This window comes from Coffea arabica, chromosome 6e (assembly GCF_036785885.1).
Source record: "Coffea arabica cultivar ET-39 chromosome 6e, Coffea Arabica ET-39 HiFi, whole genome shotgun sequence".
NCBI lineage: Eukaryota > Viridiplantae > Streptophyta > Magnoliopsida > Gentianales > Rubiaceae > Coffea > Coffea arabica.
The window spans coordinates 9,268,315-9,279,802 of NC_092321.1; the positions used below are offsets into that span (position 1 = coordinate 9,268,315).

Sequence of the window (11,488 nt, forward strand, 5' to 3'; positions counted from 1 at the left end):
GATAGTATAATTTAGCACTTGTAAATTTCATTTTGATTTCATTGCTCGAAATATTATCCAACAAGTAGTAATCGTTTCCAGTAAATTCGAGAGGGAAGGTTGGGTTAGATAGTAAAGGGAGAGGGAGTATAAATGGAAGGTCCTGGATTCAGGATATAGGACCTTCCACTTACCTCACAAAAAAAAAGTTGAGAAAATTGGAAAAAACTCAAGCGAAATTTTTTTTTTTTTTTTTTTTTTTTGGTTCAATGGGAGACCTTCAGCCTGAAAGCTAAAAAAAAAAATTGGAAGAACTCAAGAAAAAAAAAACTTCTTTTTTTGGTTCAATGGAAGACCTTAAACCTGAAAGAAAAAAAAATAGAAGCGTTTTTGATCGTCTTTACCAACTAAACCAGATACTCAAGGGCATAAGAGGGCTTTATGTTAAACTTGTTCGGTTTTGTGAAAAGTGAGCCCATCATATGTCCACGAGTAGCTTGAGAGTAAAACGACAACCCGTTCTGTTAAAATTTGGGCCGGCCAAATAATTGGCATCGATGAAGCCCAAGATGTTCTCCTGCTAGAAAACATTCGGCAATCGAGTCATCTTCAGTAATGGCAACTTCGCAATCGCCATTGAATTTTCTCTCCCAGACTCCATTTCCATACCCTTCTTCATCTTCTTCACAATCTCACTTTCTCATTCCACTATTAGAAACCTGTTGCTTAAACAGAGCTCTCAAGTTTAAAATTTGTTGTTCGACTCATTCTATTGAAATTGGCACGCAGCAAAGTAGCCTCACCAGGAAGAAGAGAAAGCCCAGGCCTAGCTTTGTTGAGCAAATTCAAGATAAATGGTCTCGGAAACCCACTATCTTGATAGAAAAACTCCCATGGGAAGAAGAAGAAAAAGAAGAAGCAAAGTTCGAAAATTTTGAAGAAGATGAAGAGCGAAATGTGAGATTTTCCAATGGGGTTGTTTCTCAGACAGCAAGTGAAAAGAGCTCTGCAGTTAGTCAGCCAGTGAGTTCTGGTTTACCGGAAAAGGTAATATTGCCTCCTTGGGAGCATGGAAAGAAGCCCAGAAAAAAGTCCCAGTTTGATAATCCAGTTAGAAACTCGAGGCGGGCCAGTAATAGTACTGAAAGCCTCAATGGCCTTAATGATCATGCTCAAAATTATGCTACTAACGGTCGTGTAATTCAAAATTGTAATAATTTTGAGGTTAAATTTGATCTTGATGAGCAAGGTGGAGAAAAGGGTGTCAAGGATGATGAAACCCGAAATGGCTTTAATGAGCATTCTGAAAATTATGTTACCAGCTTTAGTGTATTTCAAGATGTAAAGAAAATGGAGGAAAATCTTAAACTTGATGAGGAAATTGGAGAAAATGGTGCCAAGAAGGATGATACTTCGAATGAGCTGTCACAGACAGGTGAGTTTTTGTTTAATGAGATAGACAAGGATGCTGAACATAGCAATAATGGGTTGGGGGCTTTTCAGAATTATGTGAAGGATTCAGGGGATACTAGTGAATCAGTGAGGTTGCCGTGGGAGAGTGAGAGTGATCAACAATATCATGAAGGGAAAAGATTAAGAAAAAGTAACACTGAGGTGGCAGAGAAAGTAATACCCGAGCCTGAATTGAAGAGGCTTAGGAATTTGGCTTTGAGGATGGTAGAGAGAATAAAGGTTGGGGCAGCCGGTGTAACGCAGGCATTGGTGGACTCTATTCATGAGAAGTGGAAGCTGGATGAGGTGGTGAAGCTGAAATTCGAAGGTCCTACTGCCATGAATATGAGGTGGACACACCAGATTCTAGAGGTTAGTTTTTCTTCAGAATCAGTTATGAATGTTAGCTTTTACTGCAAATACATGATGTCAGTCTTCCTTGTATCAGTATGCTGGTTGAAGTTAGCTTTACGTTATCCTATTCTATGGTTATAACATCCTCATTTGCAATAATTTCATAAATTTGCTTTACCATTACGACTGGTTCGAATGAATATTACTTCAGATTTGTATGCAATCAAGCCTACTGGATGCTTATATATAGTGTACTATGCCTTCTGTCAGAGTAGAACTGGAGGTTTGGTTATTTGGAGATCAGGCAGTACAGTGGTGTTGTACAGAGGAATGGGATACAAATTAGATTGTGTACAGTCGTATGCTAGACAAACTCAAGACAAGACAAAGGAATTTGAATCTTCAGGAGTTCAGGTGAATAATTTTGCTCGAAGCATCGGTACCTCATGCTCTGCTGAACCATCGACTGCTAAATCTTATTCGAACAACCTATCTGTCAAAGAACTCAAGGATCGAAGTGAGCTCAACCTACTGCTGGATGAACTTGGTCCACGGTTCAAAGATTGGTCAGGGCGTGAACCAGTGCCTGTTGATGCTGACTTGCTTCCTGATGTTGTTCCTGGATATAGACCCCCATTTAGGCTTCTACCTCATGGGATAAGACATGGTTTACGTGACAAAGAAATGACATTTTTCCGTAGGAGTGCCAGAGTATTGCCTCCACATTTTGCCCTAGGTGTGTGCCAACTCATATTTGTGCTTTCTCTTTGTTTCAGATATTGAGTACTCATATATGGAGTATGTTTTTACAAATATCTAGGAAGAAACAGACAACTGCAAGGTCTGGCATTGGCAATGGTAAAGTTGTGGGAAAAGTGTGCTATTGCAAAGATAGCCATCAAACGTGGTGTACAGAATACTTGCAATGAAAGAATGGCAGAAGAACTCAAGGTTGGATATCTGAATCCCTACATTCATACACATATATATATGAGTTAACGAATATTTTCACCTATGAGTATGTTGAAGAGTGTGAATATTTGCTTGCTCACATTTTTAATCTCTATTCTGATTCATTGAATCTCCAGTCACATTAAACGCATGGACAAATTGTTGAACCTGAAAATGAGTGAAAGCATCATGAACTGTCTGGTAGTTTTTCTTTTATTGGTATTTCCATTTCAGTGTTTAAATAATCAGCTTCTGAGCAAGCCTTCTTTTTTGCTTGGTGCTCTTAAAAGAATTTGTTCCAATCATGCTAATCATTTGAGAAACACTAGTTTACTTTCTTTTTCTTTTCCTGTGAGGAATGTGATGTTGTTGGTTGATGCACGTCTTTCTTGCTAACAACATTCTGATATGATTCGCTTAGGTATTAACTGGAGGTACACTATTGTCAAGAAACAAGGAATATATCGTATTTTACAGGGGAAATGATTTTTTGCCATCTGGTGTTACGCAAGCATTAGTGGAAAAAGAGAGAGAAACTGTTCTCCAACAGGATGAGGAAGAAATAGCGCGTCAGAGAGCATTGGCCCTGATTGCGTCAAATGTCAAAGTTGCTGAACGGCCTTTAGTTGCCGGAACCCTTTCTGAGACAAAGGCAGCAACCTTGCGCTGGAACAACCAGGCAACTGGTGAAGATTTAGAGAAGATGATGAGAGATTCAGCTGTAGCAAAGCATGCTGCTTTGGTTAAATCTCTTGAGAACAAGCTAGCTATTGTAAGTGGCAGTATATTAAGATGAGTCTTTTTTTTTTTTTTTTGGAAAATGCAGGCACTACTTTTAGCCCTTGTGAATATTTGGCTCTATATAAACTTTCCGCTATTTGCAGGCAAAAGGGAAGATAACAAAGGCCGAGAAGGCTGTATTGAAAGTGCAAGAAAATTTTGAACCTGCTGAACAACCCACTGACTTGGAAACTATAAATGATGAGGAAAGGTTTTTATTTCGGAAAATGGGTCTGAGTATGAAACCATATCTGTTTCTAGGTAACAATTGCTGTTCCTTGAGCTTTACTTATTAGGAAATCTATCTGCTGTAGCCATGTAGTGGGACCATGCGATCTAAAGTCACCAACGTTTTTCTTTTCATATCAGTTCTGTATTGCTATTTTGTCCAGTTCTTTTGTTTGTGTATTATTAGTCAGTAACAGATGAAAGCTAGGAATTAACATGTTCTGGTTTTTAGGAAGGAGAGGCATTTTTGATGGTACCATTGAAAATATGCACCTGCACTGGAAGTACAGAGAGCTGGTGAAGATTTTTGTGGAACGAAAAAGTTTCCCACAAGTCAAACATATTGCAATTTCTCTTGAGGCAGAGAGTGGTGGTATTTTAGTATCAGTTGACAAAACTGCCAAAGGATATCTCATTATTGTTTATCGTGGAAAAAATTATCTCCCTCCTAGTGCATTTAGGCCTAAAAATCTTCTGACAAGAAGGCAAGCATTGGCTCGTTCTATTGAGCTTCAGAGACGTGAGGTAATCATGACTAGTGATTTTTACAAACCCCTTTTTTTCCTTCCTTCAATGTCCAGATTTACAATATTGTTTGTTGAGATGATCATTAATCATGTATCCTCATTGAAACATATCCAGGCTTTAAAGCATCATGTTGCAGAGTTGCAAGAAAAAATTGAGAAGCTGAAATCTGAGCTTGTATGTTTTCTGGCTAAATGACATTCTGTATGATATGCATAAGAATCAGGAGAAGCTAAAGGTTAACTTGTTTCTTGCTGCACAGGAAGATATGAAGAATGTCAAGGAGATCGATGAGGAGACCTTGTACTCAAGGGTGGATGATGCATCCGATGATGATGAATTGCAAGAAGTAAGCAATAATTTAAGCTTTGAATGCATTTGACTGATTTTTTCTGGTTGTTGTAGAATTTATGGCAGTGGAGGATGTAGACATGAAGATCTTTTAAATTATGTTTACCTTTCAAATCATTGGTACTACTTTGCCTAGTTTTCTTATATCTGAAGCAATATTCAGTCACAGAAAGGATTGCATAATTGTAATCTTGTAATTTTGACACTATTGATGGTCCATTCTCTTGGTTTCTAACGTCTTTTCTCCAATAGACTTGACTGGAAATCTTGGATATTTCCTTTAGTAGGCTTTGGATGAACATGTTCTCTATCTGCTTAATGTTTATACTTCGTAACAATAACAAATATATGCTAGTTCGGATATTTTATTTTTTGTGAATGGCTGTGACGACCATTTGCCAAGTGGCTTAATCATGATTGGCGGCATCTGTCTCGTTTATGTAGGATGAAGATGAAGATGCATATCTTGAGACGTATAACTGCAGCGGTGATGTTGGAACTTCTTGACGAGGGTTTGAGAAGGAAAAACTAGAACACAGAACTGCTCCGTGGTGAAAAAAAAGCTCGATTTTTCAAATTAACACTTGGAAGGGGGTCCGAACTGAAAAGCTCCAAAGGTTTGGTTAACGGGATTTGAGATTTGGATGGACAGTGATCTCCAGGGTTGCTGCATGTGGGTGTGTGACCATTACAAACGTACTTGATTCAAGTCCCACACCATTCTTAGGATGAAAAATCTTGTGACAATGAATAGTTGTGCATGTGAGCCTGTAGAATTTTAAGCTCAAGAATCTCATGAATCTATAATCTTTCGATCAATAAAGCTGTTGAAGTGAATACTAATGTAGCTAGTTTACATGTATGTAATATCCAACACAGTTCCTAAAAGAAACATATCAGCTGCAATCACTTTAGCTTTCTGCAAATTAGTGCACCTCATCAGAGTGTATTAAGAGTCAGTGGTTAAGAATGTGCAAATTAATGGAAGATAGCTTTTTGTGTTATTGGGGAGGGGAATGGAGGTGAAAGCAAATTGGAGATCGATTTGCTTAATTTCAATCAGTGTGCTTGAAGGGGCATTCATGTGAGCTAAGAAATCCTTGAGACAATATGCTGAAGCTTATGTACCGCTGAGAGTGTGGTTTGGCAAGTTCAGACAGGAATGCGTAACTCGAGTTGGTTTGGCCAAGTTCCGAAAAAAAAAAAAGAGGAAGAAGAAGAAGAAGATTAGGTTCAAAACATCACCATCTTGTGGCCATGCTGCAGGAGGCTTTTTCAGGGCGTATAGCATGATTTATGTTCACGTACTTGCCAATGGAAGGAAAAAGGAAACCAAGCAGCCGGGAAGAAGATTCACAAAATCACACGACCAAGCTCCACAAGTCGAGCAATTTAAGACATCAAAAGCTGTTTCTTTCCCAAGCCAAAAGGCAAAAAAATATAAAGGCAGAACACTTTCTCGAGCAGCCTTCACAGCTTCATACTCTTTCTCGAGCACTATTGAAGAATTGCTCCACAAGAGGTCAAGAATGCTTGAAAACTGTAAGCTTTGTAACGTAAAGCTAATACACAAGCAATTTTCATGGCTGATTAGGCCAAATAAGTCTAAAATACCGACTATTCAGCTTCTTGGAACCGTTGGTGTAAATTTGAAAGGCCGACTAACTCAGCTAAGGCTGCTTACTGGCCTCCTGCAGGGCCTTCTTTAATGAAAGGCAGAACAACAGAAGTTAATTCAGCTTGATGTGAAGTATAACTGTGGTCAGCACCTTCAATAATGTGCAACTTGTGATTTGGTATGATCTTTGCAAAATCCAAGGCATCTTCCACAGGTATAATTTCATCGGCAGACCCATGCACCGTTAATACCCTGTACAAACGCATATATTGAGTGGGTGAGCAGATAAGAGTTACTCATTAATAGGAGATTAAAATCTATGCATCTGCCTCAACTACATTATCAATACATGTTAACAAAAATCCTATGTTATATATATGTAATTACATATTTAACCACCGATGTATCTCAGTTTCGGGTATTTCATGCTGTTCCCAAATTACGTAGGATTCTTTCTCGCACTAGAAAACAAAATCACTTTACCCGCAGAAGCTTCATGAAAATCTTCAATTTTGTCGAACACCATTTCTGTGTTTTTGGTTCATGTGATTGAGGCGGTAATGGGATAACTTATGAAGGCTCAAAACAGGCAGGTCTAAAGCAAGCTAGTAAACAACGGGGTCTAAATAAGCTACTCTAACCTGCATTCTTTGTCAATTACAAGGCACGCCTCATGCATGTTTGTGTTCAGTCGATCCATCATGCTTTCCACCGTGACACGGTATTGAACATCACCTGCATAATGAAGAACTTCATTAGCTCCACTATGAGCAGGAGTAGAAAACCATACAACATGTATTACTAAAGAGAATAATGCTTTCAAAGCACTTGTAAAGCATCAGAAAGGAAAGATGAATTTGCAAACGGGGAATTCATTTGATAAACCGGAACTTTTTACTCCATGTAAAAATTGAATACTCGTGTAAAACAAGTAAAGCACAGAAAAATGCAACATGGGGTCCTAAGCAGTAGGTCCTGCTCATATTCTTTTTCCCTGAATTTAGAGCCATAAATAATCAGGTTGTGAACAGTCAGATGCTAGATAATCATTACAATGCGTTATTAAAATTACCAGCTCCACTTTTGACATCAATATGGCCATCTTTCTTGATTCTTTCCAAAAAGTCTTTTCCCAGTCGCTCCTCAATGCCCCTATCCAGTTTGTAACGGCCAGACACATTGATCACATTGCAAATATCATGATATTTAGATGCATATAGCAGCACAATATTGCCACCTGCAATTTAAAGCACCAAAAGTTGTATCATCTAGTCAAAACCAATTTAAAAAATTAAGCATAAATATACATGCACAGAGTTCTTATGATTTACAACTTATGTGCACGCATTAATTTCTATCAAATATGTTTCACACTATTTCAAAAAGTTTGCACACCTTTACTGTGCCCAAGAATTGCAGTAATCCTACGGTTGGCTGCAATGAAGTACTCAACCACAGATCGCAAGTCCTCAACCTCTCTCCAGTAGTTGCCATACTGAAATAAGCCTTCACTTTCTCTGGAAATGAATAATTGTGATGAGAGGTTAGTAGAATCTATCCATACAATTGCCAGAAATAAAAACTTTAACTAAATCTCAGGGTCCCTGAGGAAGAGGAGATCTAGCCAAAATAAAGCAAGTGCTAAACAGTACCCTTTTCATTGCATCAAACTGTCAGAAGCATAAAGAATTTCAGGCAAAATTAACATCTTGGAGCAGTATAAATTCCTAAATTAGATTGCACTGACCAATTAAGTATAGAGCTAATTAGCCAAACTCTTTATAATGGCCCAATTAAATAAGCTCTTTACAAATAATTATGTAATTAAACCAATTAATCACTAATGTACAAGGGTTGGTTACAACCCATAAGAACCCTAAAGCCATACTTTTTCAATTTAAGGTAAGTAAGAAATCAATGCTGGAGTGAAGGGAGCACATTACAAGTAGCTCATTAACCTGGGAAATCATGGCATTGAAAAGCACAGTATTAACCAATTAAAAGGTAGTATCCATTTGTTAGCTAGTGATGAAATTCCAGTATAACAAATGTGGCTGTTATTTGGACACAAATTCATCACGCAATGCTAAAGGATAATATTCGAAAACCTGTAGAACAGTGATTAAATGAACCACAGTGCTAAAGCTTACCCATTTCCAGCAAAGTCAAATCGAAATGCGCTAATTCCTTCTTTCTCTAGAGCAGCAGAAAAATTCATCATAGTCTCGTTCATCTGACAACACAAATGAAGATTAAAAGTTATCAATCTACAACTCAGTATATTACACACCATATGTTGGTTGTTGTGCCATATCACAAAAAAGATATTTTAGTCAAGTACTTGGTCTAAATTGCAAAAAGAAACAACAACAACAACAATAACAATATTAATAATAATACTAATAAAGGAAGAAGAAGAAAAGATGAAGGTAGTACACAATCTTAATTATATCCATTAAGACTCCCAAATAAACCAAGATGAGCTTATTATCACTGTTTTCAGACACTCAGGATCTCTAATAAACAATTTACTGCTTGAGTCTTACATCATCGCTTATCTTTTTTTGAAGAAGCGTCCTTGCACTTTCTTCTAAACTATAGACGAACTTCATTCACTTGCCTAAACTATACTACAAAACCACGTGAGCTTTATTAAGCCTTTTCAACCAAAGGAAGTCAAGTAAATCAGTATTAACAGCAAAAGATTGGGGTTACAAATGCCAGATTAGTTCTGTGTGCCACAAATAAACAAGTGCCCACCTAGCTTTCCGTCAATACAGAAATAAAGAAGGGGATGCAATTCAGTAATATTCCAGCTACCATTAGATCTAAAGAAAAAGAAAAAATAAAGACATTTGGTTTTGGAAAATTCAAAGATTGAACAAAGTTGTAACTGGAAGACGGAAGACAGTAAAAGTAGGTATCATGAGCAGAATAGAAGAGCTTCCAACCTTTGAGGATCGAAATCCATGACATAAGACTACAACATCTGCAGATCCAGCATCATGGAAGACGCCCACAAGCTTTTCACCATGTTTGTTCTGTAAAGTGACTTTCTGCTGCCTAGTTACTGCAACATTATAAGTATGGATCAATTCTTATACATGTATTACCATGCCAATGTAGATATATCTTCATATTAATAGCCTAGATCTCCACAAGATATGTTGCCGTGCAATTTGACAACACCTGCTTTCATGGCTAAATCCAGTCAAAACTCAAAACAGAACAAGAGTTGAATTTCCAGAGTCTGCCCATATAAACTGCTTAAACAGACTCAATGAAGTGCCACACAGCATTCCTCCAACTAAAGAAGTTAACAGCACGAATAAAACTCTCTAAACATAGAGCGGCGTGAAAGGAACAGTTTAACACAGCGAATTATTTAAGCTGATTTTAACTGTCTATTATTCCTAGCTTATTGGTTCAATATCTTGCATAACCACTCTGCGTACTAGTAGTTTCCATGATAAAGCTTCAGCCAGAAGTTATATTGATCCTCACATCCATAAACCATATTGCCTAGTATAATAGAAAAGCGGACTCGTATACTTTATTACTAAATATGAACAAGTATCTCTATGCTGAATTATACTTCCTTAAACAGCGAACCAAATCTTGGCGGTTTAAAAATTTGTCTTTTCATTCCTTCCCAAAAGCCATAGTACCACTCGTCTCTTTCCCCTCATCCTCTCTCCCGGGAAATGCAGAATTAGCTTAACCCTGTTTAATTTTTAAATCCATCAGTCAGTGTAATGCCCATAGTTTCAATTTGGTGTACAAAGTCATGCATTACATGCAAATGAATCATCAGAAAGTCAGCACACAAAAATAAAGCAGAAACCGGCAGACCGCATAGCCCACTGGCAGAAAAAGAAGGAGCAGCTTCAAGATGGAGACTTTTTGTGAATGTATAAAGAAAAACCCCGGAACAAGAGATTTTCAAGGATTCTCTTACCTGGGTTTTCTGACATGCTGATTGATGTTTTAGCTCTGAAGCTCTGATCGGGTGAAGGAATGAATCGGACCTGATTATTGGAAAGTTTTGATAGATGAGATTTTCTGGAAAAGAAAGAACATGGGAGGACCAGATTGAAATCACAGACCCTGGCTATTCCCATGTGTCTCTGACCAATTGGTAAGAGTAATGAATCCCCGTTAAAATGAAATTAAGAAGAATTTTACTATCCAAGAAAAAATGAAATTAAAAAAGAAATGAGAAAAAGAGAAGTACTAGTAGGGACTCATCTGGCCTGCTCTGTGATTTTAGCCGTCAATTCCTGCTTTGCTTGATCGGATTCTCACGACTGCAGTGGCTATCTTTCTTGTTTCTTGTTTACCAGCTCCTCGAGGATTGATTTGAGAGCTATTTTGACTGGTGGACGGATTTTATTCAGTGGCCCATTCTTTTACAGTCATTAGCAATAGAGAATCCTATTCTTCTCAATCTGGAGCCATGTTGACGCAGGCCCAAAATATATATATATATATAGTGCAAATCATCATCACATGCCGATGCCCTTAGCAATCATTGTGCATAATTAATTATTTGCCGCTATACAAGGATAGTATTAATTATTTCCTAACGGATGACTGGTGAACTGATGATTAGTAGTGTTACTGACCTAGCCAGCCACTATAATACACTCCAATTCGAATGTTGAAGTCCTCTAACAAAATCTTGGCGATCAACCTACGGACATTGTTTTGGGCCCCCAGTCTGCATGTTAGCGACGTTGCCCCTGGCGACTAATTTCAGGAGTGATGGAACAAAGACTCGTCCATGTTTCCGGTTGCACCCTGTAATTTCTGGAGTGATCCATGCTGCATATATCCTATCCTATAGTTTGGTTGATTTTCATCCAAGGGGAAAGTATCCATTGCTATAACAAGTCTTTGGGGGAATTGTAATTAAGCCATCTTACAAATTACAGCAAGAAATTACGTTCACATGTCAAAGCAGGTAGACCCACCATGTCCATGCTTGGGCCAGAACTCAGCAGCTTATACAAGAGCAACAAATGCCATATTGCAAGGACCAAAACTTAGAAGTTTGCCTACGAGTAACTATAGCCATTCGTGAGAATATATGTATGCTTGAAGTGATTGGTCATTAGCAGGGGTCTGGACTCTCAACTTGGCAAGGGTGCTTGAAGCTTCTTACCACCCTGCTGATAATTGTGGGATAGGGGAAAATACTTTGAAGTTAGGTACTACGCTATCCTAAAATGTAGAAGGGTGCGAATCAGA

General features: G+C 38.0%; 2 protein-coding genes across 5 annotated transcripts; one reads left to right on the top strand and one right to left on the bottom strand.

Moving 5' to 3' along the window:
* Nucleotides 1-569: 569 nt before the first annotated feature.
* LOC113695694 (CRM-domain containing factor CFM3, chloroplastic/mitochondrial) lies at nt 570-5,526 on the top strand. The gene is made up of 9 exons (XM_027214827.2): nt 570-1,803; nt 2,056-2,521; nt 2,606-2,736; nt 3,158-3,508; nt 3,621-3,777; nt 3,977-4,269; nt 4,387-4,446; nt 4,532-4,618; nt 5,065-5,526. The coding sequence occupies exons 1-9, from the start codon at nt 595-597 to the stop codon at nt 5,125-5,127; spliced, it is 2,817 nt and encodes a 938-aa protein (XP_027070628.2). The 5' UTR covers nt 570-594; the 3' UTR covers nt 5,128-5,526.
* Nucleotides 5,527-6,011: 485 nt separating this feature from the next.
* Nucleotides 6,012-10,708, bottom strand: LOC113695695 (putative uncharacterized protein YDL057W). 4 transcript variants are annotated; one of them, XM_072055015.1, is made up of 8 exons: nt 10,473-10,708; nt 10,197-10,365; nt 9,190-9,308; nt 8,389-8,471; nt 7,634-7,755; nt 7,311-7,475; nt 6,880-6,973; nt 6,012-6,490 (listed from the first exon to the last, which is right to left on the bottom strand). In XM_072055015.1, the coding sequence occupies exons 2-8, from the start codon at nt 10,357-10,359 to the stop codon at nt 6,301-6,303; spliced, it is 936 nt and encodes a 311-aa protein (XP_071911116.1). In that variant the 5' UTR covers nt 10,360-10,365; nt 10,473-10,708; the 3' UTR covers nt 6,012-6,300. The 4 variants fall into 4 exon arrangements, with proteins under 4 accessions (XP_071911116.1, XP_027070633.1, XP_071911117.1 ...); XM_027214832.2 differs by having other exon boundaries at nt 10,197-10,266; nt 10,492-10,707; XM_072055016.1 differs by having other exon boundaries at nt 10,197-10,266; nt 10,487-10,707.
* Between the last annotated feature and the right edge of the window lie 780 nt (nt 10,709-11,488).

Bases quoted from the DNA above. Each gene is read 5' to 3' on its own strand.
- LOC113695695 (XM_072055015.1), bottom strand. From the start codon at position 10,359: ATGGGAATAGCCAGGGTCTGTGATTTCAATCTGGTCCTCCCATGTTCT. The intron at 7,476-7,633 runs GTGTGCAAACTT...TTTAAATTGCAG, and splicing joins AATTCTTGGGCACAGTAAAG to GTGGCAATATTGTGCTGCTA. The intron at 6,974-7,310 runs GTAATTTTAATA...TTCATTATGCAG, and splicing joins TGATGTCAAAAGTGGAGCTG to GTGATGTTCAATACCGTGTC.
- LOC113695694 (XM_027214827.2), top strand. From the start codon at position 595: ATGGCAACTTCGCAATCGCCATTGAATTTTCTCTCCCAGACTCCATTT. The intron at 1,804-2,055 runs GTTAGTTTTTCT...GCCTTCTGTCAG, and splicing joins GGACACACCAGATTCTAGAG to AGTAGAACTGGAGGTTTGGT. The intron at 4,619-5,064 runs GTAAGCAATAAT...TCGTTTATGTAG, and splicing joins ATGATGATGAATTGCAAGAA to GATGAAGATGAAGATGCATA.